Source organism: Trypanosoma equiperdum (assembly GCF_001457755.1).
Source record: "Trypanosoma equiperdum strain OVI genome assembly, contig: ctg_1514, whole genome shotgun sequence".
Lineage (NCBI taxonomy): Eukaryota > Euglenozoa > Kinetoplastea > Trypanosomatida > Trypanosomatidae > Trypanosoma > Trypanosoma equiperdum.
Genome location: NW_027123521.1, coordinates 4112 through 22960, shown reverse-complemented (window position 1 = coordinate 22960; position 18849 = coordinate 4112). Strand labels below are relative to the sequence as shown.

Sequence of the window (18849 nt, the reverse complement as noted above, 5' to 3'; positions counted from 1 at the left end):
GTGTGTGTAACCGCCGAAGAGACAGACCTACCTGATGATACATTCCACTCCTTTTCGCTTCCACTGTAGTAGATACTAAGACTTTTTTTTTCCCTTGACTGATGTCGTGCGAAGGTTGCGGAAAGTTGGAGCCTGCAATGCAGTGCCCAACATGCAAGAAACTTGGTCTTCCTCCAAGCTACTTTTGCACGCAGGAATGCTTCAAGGAGAACTGGAGCAACCATAAACTCAAACACAGCAACACTTCCGTTGCTAATGTTCCTACCATGACAGATTGGGCCATGAAAACGTTTGACTTCACCGGACCATTGCGGCCGGGTAAGATAACGCCACGCCGCGCTGTTCCGTCACATATTCCGCGACCAGACTATGCTGACTGTGCAGGGGGCGTGTCTGCCTCAGAGGAAAAAGACCGAGGAAGTAAGGTGAAGGTATATAATATTCAGTTCCTTCACGATGACAGCAAAAAGACTGCGGAAATTCAGCGAATCAAGACTGTTTGTCAGCTCTCGCGGGAGGTGCTTGACATTGCGACGGCAGCGGCCAAACCTGGCATCACCACCGATGAGTTGGACCGCATAGTGCATGAAGCCACTGTCGAGCGTAACATGTACCCGTCTCCGCTAAATTACTACGGATTCCCAAAATCTGTGTGTACATCTGTGAATGAAGTTATTTGCCATGGTATCCCTGACTCTCGTGAACTCGAGGAGGGAGACATCTTAAATATTGATGTTTCAAGCTACCTCAATGGATTCCACGGTGACCTGAACGAGACGGTATTCATTGGTCGGCCGGATGATGATAGCGTCCGGCTTGTGCACGCTGCTTACGAGTGTCTCTGCGCTGGCATTGGTGTAGTGAAACCTGAAGCCCTTTACAAGCAGGTAGGTGATGCTATTGAGGCCTGTGCTTCACAATATCAATGCTCAGTGGTTCGCACCTACACGGGTCATGGTGTTGGCCACCTCTTCCATACATCACCTACGGTGTGTCACTACGCCAACAACAAGAGTCTTGGCATGATGCGGCCAGGGCATGTCTTCACGATTGAGCCGATGATCAACTTAGGAACATGGCAGGATGTAACGTGGCCTGATAAATGGACAAGTACCACTAAAGACGGGCGCCGAAGCGCACAATTTGAACACACGATGGTCGTTACGAATGGTGGTGTGGAGATATTCACAGATTGGGTGGATGGTGTCCCTACGTATCAGAAGCAGCTGAAGGAATGGGGAATTATGTTGCCGCAGCGTAAAGAAGTGGGATCGGCTACCGCTGCTTGAGGGATGTGAATACTGTCCAAATTGTGGGAAAAGTGTCAGGGGCCTTTCGACGCGGATGCCTTTCTTTCCTACCATATATTTAAGCAGCCTGTGATGTGTGGTTAAGTTTGTTTGGCGTTTAATATCTTTAAAAGTTGATGGAATGATCTGAAGAAAGCGGAGGCGATACTGAGGATGCTTGAGGCAGGACAGGAAGGATAGGAGGTTTAGTGTGGGTGCTCTGCACGAATGTAGGCGATGGTGGCCAAAGGTTACAGTCGTACTGTGTTGTGTTGTTGCAGAGGTCGGTCGTAGCGTGTGTGCGCTTTGGGGTGGCGGAGGAAGGAGGGAAACGAAGGATGTCATTGTTTCTTAACATGCAGCTTCGGGTTGCAGGGAAACGATGGAAGTTTCGCACAGATGCGGTGTAGGAAGGAAGGGGTGACGTAACTAACTCTGTTCTTGTGGCAAGATGCCAAAGCAGCCACGTTTAAGTGGCTTTCATTTAACTATTGGGGTTAGACACGTAAAAGGATGCTTACACACGCATCTTTATCCATGTGTACTTGCTTGGCTTTCTCTTCGCATGCTCCCCGCTGCTTCATCAACCAGACTAATTATTCAAGAGCTATCTGTTTTCTCTGTACTCTCTCGGCGTACGAACAAACACATACACAAATAAATAAACCCATATCGTAACGTTAGAGAGTAACTTACTCCGCGTACATACATAGGTTAATAACTAGTCTCTTTCGGGACAGAAGCAACGGCACGTAGCCACAGAGGTGTCTCTAGGGGAGATACACCTGTTTTATTTTTTTGTGAAATTGGAGTATTATCCAGCTCTTCTTACAATTTCTCTGTTGGGAGAACCTCTGCCCCACTTCGTCCGCACAAAGTACATTGTGCCGAGGCTTCTTGACACTTTCTATTTTAAGATACAGGCGGCGCAGAGTAGAGAAGCACACCCAAATCACACAGGCATCCAATTGGGAAGGGGGGAAATAGAGTGGACGCGCCAACTAATAATCCGCTAACGAGCAATGCAGCGGGAAGTGATACGTTGGCTGCAGTCATTAGACCTCACACAACAGGTGCGATACCCTCAGCAAGATCTCTCAAATGGATTTGTGTTCGCCGAGATTGCCAGCCGCTATGACCGTCAAGTGGGCATGCACTGCTACGTTCCCGGCTGCTCCGCCGAATCCAAGCGGTCGAATTGGAAAGTGCTGCTTGCAGATATGAAGCGGATAGGTTTTTCCGCCATAACGAAAGAAACTGCAGAGTCTATAGCACAAGGTAAGCCAGGTGCAGCCATTACACTGCTGAACCAACTGTACGAATTCTTCAGCGGCCGGCCAGCCCCGACGAGTTCGGATGACTTTAGCAAAAAGGCCAAAGCCCTGCGACGCGCGTTGGAAGGGCCTTCGACCTCTTCTGAGGGAGCCAGTGCTGCTTATTCAAAGGAAGAGAATCATTCGCTCCCACTACTGGCTAGTGAAACACGTATTGACGAAAGATTGCGGCAACCGGGCTTCGCTCAGCCGACGGCGGCGGCTCTTCTGCGTGTCGTCAACAGTGGCGCAAGGTCGGTTTGCCTCGCTGGCGCTGTCCCTCCAGACGAGGTGAAAACGAGGAGACGCAATGAGGATCTGCTTCTGGAGCACGAGATGTTATACAAGGCATGCAAGAGGACGGAACCAGATCGGTTCGAGCCGAAGAAGCGGCCACACACTGATACCGTGGTGCGCCCAAAGAAACAGGTCGATTCCTTAAAAACAAAGCAGGGTGTTGTTCCCTTGAACATAGGTGGTTCAACGGTTCACTTGGAGTTGCCAAACGATCAGGTGGCCGATCTTTTGCGCCTTCGTCCGACCGCCGACGGGTTTCATGCGGTTGCGGGGGAACAGTACACGGGCAACACTACGGATATGCAGGTGTTCAACATCTTTAGGGCCAGCGGGACGAACCTTCGCCTCTGTTTGTCAAAGTTGCTAGGAATAGTGTTGTGCACCGGAAAACTTTCCATTGAGCCACTACGGTTGAATGACGATGTGGGTGCTGGTGATGTTTTTAGCGCCTTTGTTGGTCAATGTAATAGTTTACCATTACCAACTGCCGGAAAATGCTGGGAAGCCGTGTCCGACGCTAGTGAGTACATCGCACAGGTGTTGCTTGACAAACCCACAGAGTATTTTTACCTCCTTCGAGTGATGGACTTTCTTTTTTCATCCGAATCAATGGGAATTCGCATGCTGCACGTACCTGGCGCTTCCACTGCTGAGCACCTGGGCGCTGCAGAAGAATTAACTTCCACGAGTAACTGCACACGCTCCGAGGTTTCTCGTTCGACGAGCAAGAAATACTCGAGTTATGTCACTGTGCTGGAGGACCCCTGTTTCACCAAGCATTCACAACAGCAGAGCGCACGAGCGTTCAATCTTGCTGCAGCACATGGGTTCCTCTACAACATTGGCCTGGCTGTGAATAATCTCTCACCTTCGTTGGCGTTGTCGTTAATAGCTGACTACTATCTTCCCGCGGTTTCACCGTCTCTCCCAACAGCAAGCTCGATGGCATTGGAGGGAGTCTGTCGGCTGGTGGTCGCGCACCTGTGTGGCGACAGTAGTTCTCTCAATGCTGGTGATGACGATGCCCCGTTGTCGCCCTATAAAGACGGCGGGGGCGAAGGAAGGAAGGAAGAGTCTTGTGTATCAGAGGAAGACGAGGAGGAAAGGGGAAACAAACGACCCTTTAGTGACTCAAGATGGGAGCCCTCCAAGCAGCTGGCTGCGTTCCTTACAGGCCCCCTAAAAGAAGCCTTTTTACCAGGTGGCGTACGCGATGTGACGAATTCAGCCCAGCGGCGTACACAGTATGGTTTATTTCTATATCATACCCTTCGTCACGTGCGAAGCACCTTTGGAGGAGTCGATCTGTGCAGGAACGAGAGCAGCGTATCTGTCAGTGCATCATCAGCGCATAGGTCGCGTTTCCATTCTCTTACTGGGTTGGGCGCCGCTGGAGTGTGTGCTTCACTTGCCTCCTCCTCGGCAAAAGAGAGGGCCGTTGGTGTGGCAACATTGCTGGAGCTGATCTTGTGGGACAGGTGGGATGCAGCTATTAAACCGCTCCTTAAAATAATCAGTGACACACGGCAGGATGGATCATTTTCGAAATTTGTTCGTCCTTCCGCAGAAACTTGGGAACTTCGTGTGCTTCTTCTGGAACTGTTTTCCGTCGCGTTTCACCGGGTTCTGCTCACATTAGCGGATGGGACCGCCGTTGAAGGAATCCAGAACAATGTCGAGGAAGGAGACGATGTATCTAGTACCCTGCCCATTGTCAAGCAAGTTGATTTGCATAGTCTAGAAGAGGCCACGATAAACTGTATGAAGTCCTTTTCTGCTGCACCGCTGATGCAGCGTGAGTTGGTACTTCAAATAATTGGGAGGAGGCTTCTTCCTGAGAAACAGCGAAACGTTGCTGCTGCGTGGATCGACTGCTTGTTCGGCCTACCTGCAGATCAGCTGGAATTTCTACTCGGCGCTGACCCTGCACTGCACCTCCGAAGTTGGGGAAACAACCAAGAGATGCAGCCAACCCCACGTGGAACAGTTTCGTCTCAGGTGCAAGGCAGCTTTTCTTCAGTGCGGCTCGTTGCATGCCAAGAAAATCGTCAACTCAGCCTGTCCGGTTACGCAGCAGGATTATCTAGTGACTTCAACACGTCGGAGAATCCTGGAACCGATGTGCGTGTGCTTCTCGGTCGCATCGAAAGCGCATACGTTGTAACTCCCCTGAATCATACATGGAATGTGTTCACTGTTGTACAAACGGTAATTATCTTTAAGAGTAGAATCACCACGCTGCAACTTTTTTCGGTCATTCACGCGGCACTCGTCAGTCCACAGGGTTATGATAGGGAATTGCAGAGTTTGCTGATGGACCTGAGGGTTCTTGGAGGCAATGATGGTGCTGCCTCTTCGGAAAATGGAGTGGCGGCTGAGGAGGTACTGGAAGTGGAGGCAGCTCTTTGTGACAAGGCTATGGATAGCCGCTGCAGCTCCGACATTTCAGCTGTTGTCCCATTGAAAGAGCTTATTAAATGTGCTCGTGTGGGACCAGGAGCTGACCAAGGGAAACGCGGTGACGCCAGAGAGTGCGACAAGGAACTCAGTTGCGTGATGGATTCATACCAGGTACCTGAGGTGGCGGCCTTCTCCACGTCTTACAGTATCAAATCTTGTTGTTTGGAGGAGATGCAACAAGCAGGCGAAGAGATAACGGGCGAGGAAACAGATGCGTACGTGGAATTGTTTTGGCTCTCTGTTCTCCGACGAATAAAACCTCAGTTGGAGGAATGCACTGCAGATGAGAAATCGGATCACGAACATGGCTCCTACAGTCAGCAGTCACAACAGAACAGAAGGAAAAGGAAAGATGTAGACCGGGAGGCCACCTCTTGGAATATGTGTCGGGTCTCCAAAGGGGAAGACACCAAGCGACTGCGTAGGTTGGCTAACTCTATATTGCTTAATTTTTTTAGACGCTTCGGGGGTACAAGGAGTCGGTCTGCAAGGCCGTCGTCATTAGATGCAACATCACGAGCCCGAGGGTGGCTCAGTGCAATGTAAAGTGGCGCTTAATGTGCTGAACGGCGGTGATGTCAGGTAGGCGGGGCAGGGGAGAAGCGGCAAGGAACGGGGATATCACACAAATTAACGTAAGGAATGTTTTCTTTACTTACGTACCCATGTGTTTTGATGTCTGCACGGCTCCTCACCCCTTTCATACCAATCCGCTTCTCTCCTTGCCCTCTCCGTTAATTGGTATTACCGTTACCATTGTTAGTACACTCATGTACATAAAGTGCCCTGTGACCCTTGAAGGAGGGAAGAGGAAGAGCACAGTGTAACAACCCAGGGGCTGGGGATTTCCCATGCAGTACCAAGAAGAGAACCAATAAAGAAACTGTGGACTGTCTCTTGTCCCTGTGTTACTTGGAACGGTCAACTTCCCGCGACACGCTAGTCTTTGTTCCCGCTTCTCATTCATGCATTTCCTGTACACAAGAAAAATTTTTAAATATCAAGTATTGCTAGTTGACATCATTGCTTTGGCTTTTTTGTCGTCAGCCCGTGGGGGAAGCTACGGGATCACAGATATATATTAATTAGGCGCTGCCACTACTTAAAACATATAGGGGGTCTGAAAACGGTGAAAGAACCACGGTAAGTATATAAATCGAGAAAAGCCAACGAACGGGTTCGAAAAGGGTGAAAAGGTCGGAACGGTACGGTGGAGCTTATTTGCTTCAAGAAGTTAAGGTGCGCTCTCTTCGCCAAGTGGTTGCCTCTTCATCTATTTGACCTTCAGCCATAGGTCTGGCACGAAATCCGGGAGCAAATCACCTTCCTCGGGAAATAGCAGTGTTTGTAGCAAATAGAGGTGTGTGCAGCAGCCAACCAAGGGGGATTGTAAGGCAAGATAGACAGTAGGAAAAAGCAAAAGCAAAGAAGGCTGCGGCGCGGGATACGGAGGTCATACCGAATAGTCGGCTCTCCATTCGTCTCTGTGAATGGATTTTGACGAGTCAAGTGACGTCTCCAATGCCACAGCCGCTGACCACGAGTTCGAAGCGTCAGAAACCATAGTGGCAGCAGATGCGTTGGACCTTATGCCGATTGAGCGTAACGGCACCGAGTCGTTAGTTTTTGAGACATTTCATGACAACAGTGTCACTGCGGAGGGAAGACCGATTTCATCAGCTGACCCAACCCTTTTAGAGGGTGAATATTTTCATCATCATCTGCTTGATGCAAAGGATGAGCCCATGCGTCCTGCCGCCCGCCGGGGAGGAAGCGGACACCATGGAGAGGGGCGTCTCGGTGTTCCAGTGGGTGATGGCGCTGAACATTCTATCGGATATGGAATTAGCGGTGAAAACAGGGACCCCCATCTGGAAGGCGGTTTCTCCGTTGAAGACGTGGAAATTTGGAATACGCTACTAACCCCCATGGCTCGGGTGGACATGACGCTGATGAGTTGCTTTTACGTTGGGCACCGCACTGTGTCTGACTTGAATGGATCAGAAAGTACCACACATAACATGGAGGCAATGGTAAAAACTTTCTCGCCATTCTATTACAGATGCTCTACAAGCTCACTCGACGAAGGGGCGAGTAGTGAAGACAAAGGGAAATCCATGGCGTTGGTCACGCTGCAACGTCTTGCTTCGCACATGCAGTCCATGCAGCAAGCCCTTACAGAGAAAGGATTGATGAACAAACAATGTCAGGTAACTAGTAATGATATTATCGGTGCTGGTGGTGATGCCTCGGAAACATCTAGTCATGCAGATGAGCGGCCGCCTATTTGCCGCGGTGCGCATTCCATACACGTGGATTCCGCGTGCCGACTTATTGGTGTTATCGACGTGGACGTCTGTGCCGTCAGCTTGGCTGACGTCATTGCATTTCATGCGCGGCCTCTGTCACAGAACGAGCTGGTTGCAGTGGTGAAGTCTGTTGTCACTAAAGTGGCTCTTCTACACAATGCCGGTGTCGTTCACGGTTGCCTTCACGCTGGCAACGTGCTCTGCGGCGCCGACAGGGGACACACATCTCTTGCTGGTCCCTGTGGGATTATGAGCAACCCGCTGTTTCCTGCGGATCCTTCCTTTATTTCCCCACGTCTCGCCGCTGCTATGCAGTCGCTGGTGGATTTGATATCGAAAGGTATCGAAGGGGGAAAGGTGGAAGGTGCCTTTTCATGGGTAGAGGATCCCTCCTTTCACACTGGTATTCTAGAATGCTTCGGATGCATTGACGGATCTAGCACCCAACCAAGCACTAACGATGATGTTTATGCTATCGGTATACTTACGTTGACATGTGCATTAGGTGTGCCCCCTTTTTGTACAGCCAAGTTACAAGAGGTGGTTCATATCTTGTCAAAATATTATGGCAGCGTTACTAGCAGCGGTGACGAAAAGGATGTCGTTTCACTACTGCTGGGAGGGGAGCTTTTTTCGTGTGACTACACCCTGCAGCGCATGCAACTCGCCGATTATGAAAGCAATTTTGTTAGTGCCATGTTAGACTTTGTGGGTGTGTGTCTACGGGCGGGAGCATCTAAAGATGCCATACCGACTGTTGCTGCCGGAGACTTATTGCTGCATTCGTTTTTCACAGATTATGGGCCTGCAGCTTTCGTTAAAAGCAGCATGGAAGGTGCAGGGAGTGGAAGCGGTGATGAGGAAGGAGACTCAGCACGTATTGGCAGGGTCCTTCATTGCTTGTTTTACCCTGTTTCTACAGCTTTAGATTGCATGAAAAGCGATTGCGGTACCACACCCTTCGTGCCACGGCTTTGTAGGAATTCTATTTTTACAGCTCGTTTGAACGCTCTTCAAACTTCCCGATTGTGTGGTAGCAAAGGTCCCACTTCGGTGGCTACTGACAATGGCACCGCTGTGAGCTGGCCTTATTTGGACGTGAAAGCGCCCCACTGGCATACTACTGTTAGAAATTGTACTGCAGAATGGCGCTGTGAATTGTATGCAACACCGTCAACATTGCGTCACGCATCTTGCAGTGACAATAGTGATTGCTTCGCTTCGTTGAAGAAAGTTGCTAAAACCAAAGGCATGAAGGTGGACACTGAAGCTCGGACCCTTGTTTGGGAAAATAGGACCGGTAGTCGCTTGATTCTTCACAGGAACGACGTACAAAGTGGGTACCTGACTGCTACAGACACACTCATTCTTCGCAACCTTCAAGATTGTGTGGTGGAGGTGCTGCTTCGTTTTCGCTATGTTGTGCTACAAAATGTGGAGCGGTGTGAACTTCTAATGGGGCCATGTTATTTTTGTTATTGTGACACGGTGGTTGACTGCCCCCTCGTTGCCGTTGCGAGTGCGCACCTTGTGACTCACGACATTCTCCGTGTGAACCTTCGCCTTGGATTTTGCTCGCCACCCAGCTGTCGTAACAGTAGGTCGGTGTGGGAGGAAGTACAGCTTGCCCCGTACAGCATTGCGTACGAAGGCCTCAGTGCAGATTACGCTGCTGTTCCACTCCCACAAGAGCATATCGCAACCGTTATGCTTGGGATTGAGCTCGAGTCTCCTGAGCTCGTTAAGGGAACCCTTGAATTGTGTAACACTCTGGGAAGGGGTCAGGACTACCCTTACTCCCATGCGCTTGCTGCTTTTGGTAACCGCTTCGTTCATGAGGATGACGGTGTCAGTGATGTTTTCTTGTACCCCACGGAAGTAAGGAATAAAGATATCCGGATTGCCCAAGTTCGTGGTGGTAGCTCCTCCGCCATGAATGATCACGAACGACTCTTCGCGTCAGATGTGACACGGCTTCCCCTATGGCGATGGCGCCGGGATGACACGGATAAAGTTATACGCCGCATCGCTACCGAGGATTCAACTTTCGGACCAACGGATAGCAATGCGGGAGAAAGATTCCCGATCATATTCATATTAGATATAGTTGGTGATTGTCTTGTCGAGGACTGCTCGAACTGCGCTGTGATTATTATTGGTTCTACCGAAGCTATCACGTTTCGGCGCTGTGCCGACATGCGACTATTTGTGATGGGAAGGGAAGTGCTACTGGAGGAATGTGAATCGATGGAGGTCTACGTGTTTGCAACGGAGATGCTCATGTTGACCAGCTGCAGGGATATAACCCTCTTTTCCCTCGCAGTGCGGGCCCCTTGCATCGAGGATATCCTTGGATCAATTGTGGAAAGCACTGTGGATGAGACTTTACGGGAAGAATTTTTTGTTGCATTCCAACAGAAAGACGTCATCACACTAAATGCGATCACGCGCTATGAAAGGGACGCAGGGGCAATTGACTTGCAGGCGTGTGATAACGTACAATTCGATGCGGCGTGCCCGCTGATGTTCACAGTAAATTTCGTTCCCAGTGACACGGAACCCTCCACATTGTTCTTCGACGCTTGGCAAGAAATGCGTGATGAGTCGGAGTGGGTGGTGATACCTCTCATTGAACACGCCCGTGGGACAGCAAGTACTGAAGGTAGGGGAAGCGACAACGCTTTGCCACCGGTTCGTTTTCACGATCTAGTGAACGTTTCTATTCCACGCCCATCTGAAACTTTAAGTGGTCGGGAGCATTCGATTGGTGCCTCGTCGCAGCCGATGCTCGTTGAGGTGGTATTTGAACGCATTGCAATGGGTATTATACATGTTGATGACGTGGTGGAGACGCTATTTATTCGTAAGTGCACAGGACCTCTTGAAATTGTCGTTTGCGCGGCCACGAGGGTTATTATGGAATCGTGCGAACACGTGACAGTGCACACAGCTTGCTGCTCTTTTATAGCTGTTGATTGCCACGCATGCCGCACAGCTCTGCATGTAAACACAAAGCCTCAGTATGTTAACTGCACAGACATACAGGCTTCGACCGCAAGTCTTACATCTCACGATTACGAGGTGTTTCTGGGGCGGGCAGGTGTGGTACCAGGTGCCAATAACTTCCATGAACCGGTGGTACATGGAGGGGATGCTTCTGAAATTAGCCTTCTCACTCCCGATGCTGTGTCGAAGATTGCATTGGTGGACTCGCTTGAAAAGGCTTTCGCGGTTCTACACAGCTCCGTCACACTCGTTCCACCACCGCCGTCTGTAAGTCTTGGGCAACAAGATGCTCCCTTGATGCCTGAAATGGAGAGACGTGCCCGGCATGAGGAGACCGCACGGAAACCTTTTGATGCGAACATCGTTGATGCACTAATATTTCTCTCTGACCGCCAGTCGGCGGAGTGTGTCGACCATACCCTTGAGCCCTCTGGGACGGTGGAAGTTGAAGGTGTGGAAGAGGAACAGCCTCTTCGAAATCGTCCAACACCATCTTCAGGGCACCCACACGTCGATGATTCATTGATGGTGAGGCACGTAGATCCACTCGCTGTGGATGGGACCTCTGGTGTGAAAAGATCTCTGCTTAATGGTGAAGAAGTAAATCCGGCCTCCGCGGTGGCTGAGGAGGATGATGACTTCTCATCACACGAAGGAGAGCTGGCCAACACTAACGATTGTAAAGATGAAGTTCACAACCAGAGTTATACCCAAAGCTTTGATTCCACAGATGAAGGCAGGAGCGACGAGAGCAGTTTCGCCGAGCAGCCACGTGAAGACGTGGCGACAGCATCGGAAGGGGACGAGACGGCAGCTGCTGCCCCACGGGGCGGCACCGACGCAATGAATTCCACGACTGAAAGTGCCAGCAGTGGCCATAAAACGGAAAAGGAAGTTGCGGAGACTCGAGAAACTATGGTGTCTTTCGTTTCAGCCACAGAGGAAGACGTTATGTTTGAGGGGATTGGGGTTGAGCGCACGTCAAGAGCCTCCGTGGCATCAGGTGAAAGTGTGTACGAATCTGGGGGGCCAGTGAAAGAATTCAACGTCGTTGTTCACCCCGATGAAATGGAACTTGTGTCTGCAGCAATCAGAAACGCAGCCAAGGCCCGTGCCGACGCTCAAGCGGCCGGAGCTTCATCCGCCACGCTAATGGAGGGGTTGCACCGTCATGTGGAAGACACGGTTAGTTGGCTTCGTCGTTTGCGTTAGTGGGTAGGTGTTGGGTGAACATCCTCGCAGAGCTTCTGGGTGTTGATGCCGTGGCCTTGTTAAGCTCCAAAATTGTTTTCAAGAATCACGATAGCCTAACTAAGAGCCTGCCTTGTTTACTTTTCCGCCTTTCTTTCACCCCTCCCATTCTTTCAGCAAGTATGCCTCTGTCGTTTGGCGGTTGTGAAGGGAACTTCTGCATTATTCTGTCCTACATTCCCATCCTTTGAATTTTATCCATATTCGGTTCTCCTTGATTACCTCCCCCCTGAAATGGTGGCCGGGAGATCCCCCTCCCCTGGTTTATTTCTCTTTGTTCCCCTCTTCTTCCAGTTGTGTGTTTTCGCTTTAACGTACAGCGTGATTGCGTGGGTATGTGTACGAAAGGACATTTGGGAGGCGGAAGAATTTGGGGAGGAACCGAGGCGCTGAAAAGGGTGATAGACGGTGGTGCCATCCGAGTGGTTGGTTTGACTTCGTTTTGAGCATAAAGCTCTTCTGACCACGGCGGTCCGTTGCGACTTTTTTCTAATGACGGGCCGATATATAATTAATATTTGATGGGCTGTGGAGGTGGTTCCGTACGCGTGGACGAACGTGAATACAAACATACATGTTTGTGTGTGGTGTAACGAAGCGCATGAAGGGGAGGGGTGTCTTCAAAAGTTCCGCGGCACATTTAATGCAGCGGAGGGCGATTGTCAAGAGGGTGGTAGCGTAAAAAAAAAAAGATGCAGCGGGGGCAACATTCACCTCGTGGATGTTTGTTGGTACCTGAAGAGGACTGTTGCTTTGTTTTCCGTTTCGAGGCTGGGTCGGTGAGCCCTCGAGTTCCATCTTCTTTCACGATCTTTTTCTTTTTTTTGTGTGTGTGTCTCTTTTTTCTTTCCTATTTTTTTTGTTTTTTGTTCAGTCGGTGTGCTATTTATATCGTAGCGTCCAGCTTCTTTCGGTTCCGTCACAAGCTTCTGTTCTTTCCCTTAGTTGATATTTCCTCATTTTTATTCTACTGATAAGGAGGGAACCATAATACAGAGGCCTGTATTTTCCTCAAAGTTTTCTCCCGCTCCATAGCGCTTCTCTTTGGCATATCTTTTTTCCCTCTATCTTTTTCTCTTTCTTTCTTGACGTGCCTATCACTTTTGTACCTGTTTCCGACCTGCTCTTTGACATGCTTCCGTTTCCTTTTTTCCCCCTTTCTTTTTTTTTCTTGTTATTTTCGCCACACATTTTTCATATCTTTGCGTGCATACGCGAACTCACAGATATTTATCCTTCCTTTATTGTTGTATCAAGGCTAAGCCCGAGGGACCCTGCAGTATTTAGGTTTTTAGATGAATTAAGCGTGTGTCTGTGCCCGTATCTCAGCTTGTGAGAAGAAAAAAAAAAGAGCGGAGCCAACGTCAAAGTTGTCGTCGAGCTTCACTTTTTGTTTGATTGAGTGACTGATTGATCATTGGTTAGAAGGCGCCAATACAATAAGAAAAGAGGATTATAAAGAAAGTTGGTGAAGAAGAATTAAAGAAAAAAAAAAGGAACAGCAGACCGAAGTAGTAGCAAGATTATTAGCACAAGGGGGGGGGGGAAGAACTGAATAGTGGGAAATAGAGGCCTGTTATTTGTGTGGAAAGGTGACGAATTAGGCAAGCAAAGGAACTGCGGCAGTAACAAAAAAAAAAAGTATTCGCTCCCTTGTTGCACATATTCTCATACTAATACCGAGGGTGAGTGGCGAAACAGAAACTGGTGGGCATTTGTTTGGGCAGAGCGGCGCACGCAGCAGCTGAACGAACTTCATTGCCTCTTTACCGCCTCCTTCTTTTGAGTTCCGTGTACTGGTTGCGTACTTGACCATCAGTTGAGGAACGAACACAAATATCTCCTCTTATATAAGCATAGGATAGTGGAAAAGAGGCGCAGGTGAATAAGAGGGTTATCTACGGGGATTGACATTTGTTAACCTAACGAGCGGCATCGTTTGTGAGGCGTGCGATGTTACTGGATTTCGTCCTAAAGTACGTTAGAGGAACTCATCCAGCGGATTCTGAGGATGCGTCAAAAGAGGGTAGTCCCTCTGCGGCGAGTGCATATGGGGGAAAGGATAGAAAACACCATCCGCCTGCAGAGGGACACCGCTCACCGCCAGATGAAAATGTATCCGGTAATGAACAAGGGAGGGGGATTATGACTCTCTTACCAAAGGTTCCGTCTGCAGAATCAGTGCGCGATAAACCCTTCTACAGTAACGGCAGCGGTCATGGGGAACGAAGAGAACTTGATGGTCATGAAAAGGAATCATCAGTTGATGGGAAACACCGCCAGCACCGGTCCCACGTCCTGCCGTCCATGGATATGGATAGGGCCCCGTCTCAATTTTCGGCGAGCGGTAGCAGACAGCTGGAAGGACCTCACGGGGTTAATTGCGCCCAAGTAACTGAGCAGTCGCTAGAAGTACATGATCCTAACGACGGTGTAGACAGATGCCACGATAGGAGTGGGACAGGAACGGCCCACGATAATAACCGATTAGCTGCAGATCAAATCGGCTGTACGGCTACGGTTGCTGAGGAGCTGCGGGCTCATAGGTCAACTACACCCATTAAAATAGTAAATGCAGCTGCGCAGAATGTGGAGGACGATATTGACGATGACAATGAGGTTGTGGGGAACGCCCTAGTCAAACCTATGACCCCCCAAAGCTACTCCTCGCTAATGTTCAATAGCGACTTCAGAAAGCTGAACTATAAGGAAGACGACATCAAGCGCCGTATTGCAGTTGGCGAGGGCCGCTCATTACTTATACTTCAGAACAGGGGTGTTTCGTGTGACGCGTTGTCTGCGATTCCCGCACTAGAAAGGCACGTTAGCGACGCGCGGAGTTGCCCTGCTCGTAGCGTACAGTCCAGCGAGTGTGCTGGTGGTGTTCTAACCTCATCTCCGCGAAAGGAAGAGCCGCAACGGGAGAGAAACTTCCACAGCGAAAAGCGGCCCCCAACAGCGGACACGGATGGCCAAACAATATGCACGTGCGGGTTGACAGTGGGCTCATCACCAACAGAACAATTCTCCTGCCCCGGGGGAGCGGCTGAAGATTCTTTTAATCGTAAGACTTGCAAAATTCACGGCACCAATTTAGGTTGCCGAGCACATTCTTCCGAGCTTATAAGTGAATGGGTCAGCGAGTGTATACCTCCTGAGCCCGTGGAACTCATTAATGTGAACGCGGGACGTCCGCGTGTAAATGTGTTGAAGAAAGGCGTCATCAATTGTTGTGTCGCCGTCAGGAAGTCATTAGATGATGCAAAAATGATGCTTAACAACAAGTATGTCATATACTTTAGGTGGTGCCTTGGCGTGGGGTCTTCCTCTAAGGTGTTTCTTTGTTATAATCTTCATGAGAAAGCGTTCTACGCCATGAAGGTCTACAACCGTGGGAGGCTTAGACGTAAGGGTTTTGGGGCGAACTGCGCCTTGAACAATGTGCGGCGTGAAATTGATATAATGAAGAAGTTAAGGCATCCTAACATACTTTCACTTGTTGAGGTGATCGACGACCCCTTCAGCCGAAAAATTTATTTAGTCCTTGAGCTTGCCGAGAAGGGCGCTGTCATGACATTGGAAGGTGACGGCACTGTCGTGCCAAGTGTTAGTGGGGCTGCTCTGCCAGAAGAAGAAGTCGCACGGGCTATACGTAGCGTCGTGGAAGCGTTGATTTACGTCCATGACCTTGGTATCGTTCACCGTGATGTGAAGCCGCAAAATATTCTTCTGGATGCGGAGGAGTGTGTTAAACTCTCCGATTTTGGGGTCTCAATAATGGTGGATGGGTGTACCTCACCTGTTCCACGTGAGGGAACAGTGGCGTTTCTACCCCCCGAAATGTTAGCTTCGAGTGAGGTACGGGTTGCCCTCTCTGACGCGGCATCCCATAAAGACACTAGTATCGGGAGCACGAACAGCCATCAGGTGTGCTCAAGAATGAATGACGAACTGCCCGTAAAAACACTCCCGGAAGGTGAGAGAGAAGAGATTGGTAGTCTGCAAACGACCGACACGTCTGTGAGAACACAGAATGACAACGCTTCGGTTTCCGTTGGTAGTGAATGTAAACAAGTTGCGAGCACTGGTGTAGCTTCCTTATCGGGGAGCAATAACCCAGGTTGTGAAGTGTCTCCCTCAGACTGCGCAGGATTACCCGCATGTGATCCCACAGGTACTCCCGTGGCTGATTTCTTCAAGGCAGACGTCTTCGCCTTAGGTGTCACTACGTTTGTGCTTCTCATGGGCCGACTGCCATGGTTGGCCCGTAGCTCCCGCTCCCAGATGAAAGCGATCAACGCGCAGCCGGATCCCTTTGAAGAGCCGCTTCGGAAGGCATACGGGTGTCCCAGCGGAGAGGGCCTGAAAGGTCCGACACTCTGCAATCGGTCGCTTCATGGCTCCGAGCCCCCAGAGAGCAGCGCAATCTTTTTAGAGGGAACCACGGAACGGACAGCTTCACAACAGATGTTTAGCTCTTCATCATGTGGCCGGTTCTTGGCATCAAATGATGCGGATACACTTGATCATCATGTTAGTCGTAGTTCCACCAAACCCGATTGCACCGACTGGTGTAATAGCGGTATGTCCAGGGTCAGTAGGGAAGATGAAGTCGGTGCACAACTTTTGGCATCGTCCCCGACTCAGTGCGCAATTGGTGGAGAGTGGAAAGACAGTAAGTTGCTTCAGTCGAGTGAGGTCGGAGGGTCCCCACGAGCTCACGAAGAGGCTGATGGCGCACAACGCTCTCCGTACGGTCATACTAACACGTCGATGCGTGTTTGTTGTGGTTGCAGAAGTAGTTCCAACACGGCAACCGTGCCTACGACTTCCTTCGGTTCGTTAAGTGAAGCGGGGAAGGCGCCCGTGTCAAGAGAAAACAAGCCCGAATTTTCAGCAGTTTCATGTTTTTCTCAACCAAATGCGGCCGGAGAGGCGACACCCTTTCGTCGCACCCACTCTCCATCCAAGTTCCCTTTGGGTAGAAGATCAACATCTGTGTTTGTTAGCAATAATTCATCTTTGCACAGCTGGAGGATTCAAGAGGGCCACCAACCACATGCTGGAGATGCGGTGCTCAACGAGGATTTGGAAGGTTCATTGACTAGTGACGCCAACTTCCCTCTGTCAGCGGGGAGGGAGTTTACCTTTCCTCTTTGCCAACACTGTGCTACGTGCAACAACACTAATAACGGCCCTTACACGGAGTCTGGTGTGGGAGACACGATGTCAGGAGAACAAACCTCAGGAAGCAAAATGGAGGTGCCAGAAAGAAGAGGATTGCCAGAGACGGATACGCACAAGTGCATCTCCGCTGATGCCATTGAGTTCGTGAGGTCTTGCCTAAGGATTAATCCCATGGAACGTAGCACCATGAAGGAACTGTATGAAATGCCGTGGCTACAAAAGGGACGTTAGGTCAGTAGAGATAGTGAAGAGGGGAGCACACACACTTCATGCAAAAAGAAAAAAAAACGAATCATTTTGTCTTTAAGCAACATTGCAGGGGAAACACACGAAACACGTCGTAGGCCTATAGATCCCGATCTCGAAACCACGTCGGTTGCTTAGAGGAGTGAATAATTGGCTTTCATTATGGGCCTCGCGGTGTACTAATACGTATCTTTCCGTGCCGTGGGCAATAGTTCCTTCTAGTCGGTTGCAATGTCTTGTTTGTTCTTTCTTCCGTGAAACGCCGAAGAAAAATAATTGAAGAATAAGTAAGGGTTGAATTGCCACCACCTGCTGAAAGCGTACGATTGCTTAATGTGAATGCGGAAGGCTGGCAGAATAGACGTTTACAAGCACTTTAGTGCCTCTGTGCGGATTGACGACAGTACCAATGACTCGGTAACCACATTAAAAAAGGAAAAGAAAGAAGTTACTGCAGGGAAGTAATGTGGCCCACGCCAGTATGTGTAAGCATTCCCACCTTTTTCTGTTTTGCTTTGTTGTGCGTTTATTCAACTGTTAAGGGGCCCAATGGGCCGGTGAGAGTTACCGTTAGGAGAAATTTCGTTTGAACTCCAACACGCCACCGTGCAACAAAAATGTACACAACAAAACTGCTACATGCGTGAAGCAAAAAGAAAAATACAGCGAAGTGAAACTTCACAAATGGAGTGTAATGCAGCTGAAATGGGAGCTGATTTCTTTTTTTTACAGATGTTTGGGATGCTGTACGTTGCTGTTGTTGCTTTACTGCTCGTCTTAGCCTAAATGTAACAAACCAAAGAAAAAGAGAGCGTTGATTCAAGTTAGTGTTACACATCTGAAGTGAGGGTTGTGTAAGTTGTGCCAGTCAAGTTTCGAAGATAAGCATACCAACGAAAAGGAATTATATATATATATTAGGAGCATTCATTATAAGGTAGAAAAGCACTTTTAAGGAGGGGAGGGGAATACTTTCCCCTTCTTTTCATACCTGCGCTTCGTTCAATCCTTCTCACCGTTTTCGTTTTTCTCCTTTTTTCGTTTCCTTCCTTTCTTTTTTTTGTTTTGTTTCATCAGAATCGTGGATGACTAAAGGAAAAAAAAACTTACTATTATTATTATTGTTACTATTGCGATTTCGAATTGAAGTGCAATCGGTTTCGCTTTCCACTTTCCGTCCCAGACAATCATCTTTTGTTTATTTGTGCGGAAAACCTCATAATGAAGCCTGTGCGTGTATAAGGTTACAAGGCAAAACATTGCTTTTGTACCCACACATACATATATTCAGCGGGTTTCTACTTATGGCTGCGGTTACTGATCAAAATAAAATGAAACTTTTTTTATAAAAAAATTTTTTAAAAGAGAAAAAGGGACGTAAGAACCCGGTATTTATGATATATATATATGAGTAAAGAAACCTTTATTTTAAAAAAAAAAAACTGTTTTACACATTCCCACACCCACTGCTTATATTACATGGAAAAAAAA

At 49.1% G+C, this 18849-nt stretch overlaps 4 protein-coding genes across 4 annotated transcripts; all 4 read left to right on the top strand.

The window, feature by feature from the left end:
* Window positions 1–101: 101 nt before the first annotated feature.
* Window positions 102–1289, top strand: TEOVI_000575100 (metallo-peptidase, Clan MG, Family M24; the record flags this gene model as incomplete). The annotated part of the gene is made up of 1 exon (XM_067221891.1): window positions 102–1289. One exon carries the CDS (start codon window positions 102–104, stop codon window positions 1287–1289), a length of 1188 nt encoding a protein of 395 aa, XP_067077992.1.
* A 1022-nt stretch (window positions 1290–2311) lies between these two features.
* Window positions 2312–5905, top strand: TEOVI_000575000 (protein of unknown function (DUF1042), putative; the record flags this gene model as incomplete). The annotated part of the gene is made up of 1 exon (XM_067221890.1): window positions 2312–5905. One exon carries the CDS (start codon window positions 2312–2314, stop codon window positions 5903–5905), a length of 3594 nt encoding a protein of 1197 aa, XP_067077991.1.
* A 944-nt stretch (window positions 5906–6849) lies between these two features.
* On the top strand, window positions 6850–11886 carry TEOVI_000574900 (tubulin binding cofactor c, putative; the record flags this gene model as incomplete). The annotated part of the gene is made up of 1 exon (XM_067221889.1): window positions 6850–11886. One exon carries the CDS (start codon window positions 6850–6852, stop codon window positions 11884–11886), a length of 5037 nt encoding a protein of 1678 aa, XP_067077990.1.
* Window positions 11887–13878: 1992 nt separating this feature from the next.
* On the top strand, window positions 13879–17343 carry TEOVI_000574800 (protein kinase, putative; the record flags this gene model as incomplete). The annotated part of the gene is made up of 1 exon (XM_067221888.1): window positions 13879–17343. One exon carries the CDS (start codon window positions 13879–13881, stop codon window positions 17341–17343), a length of 3465 nt encoding a protein of 1154 aa, XP_067077989.1.
* Between the last annotated feature and the right edge of the window lie 1506 nt (window positions 17344–18849).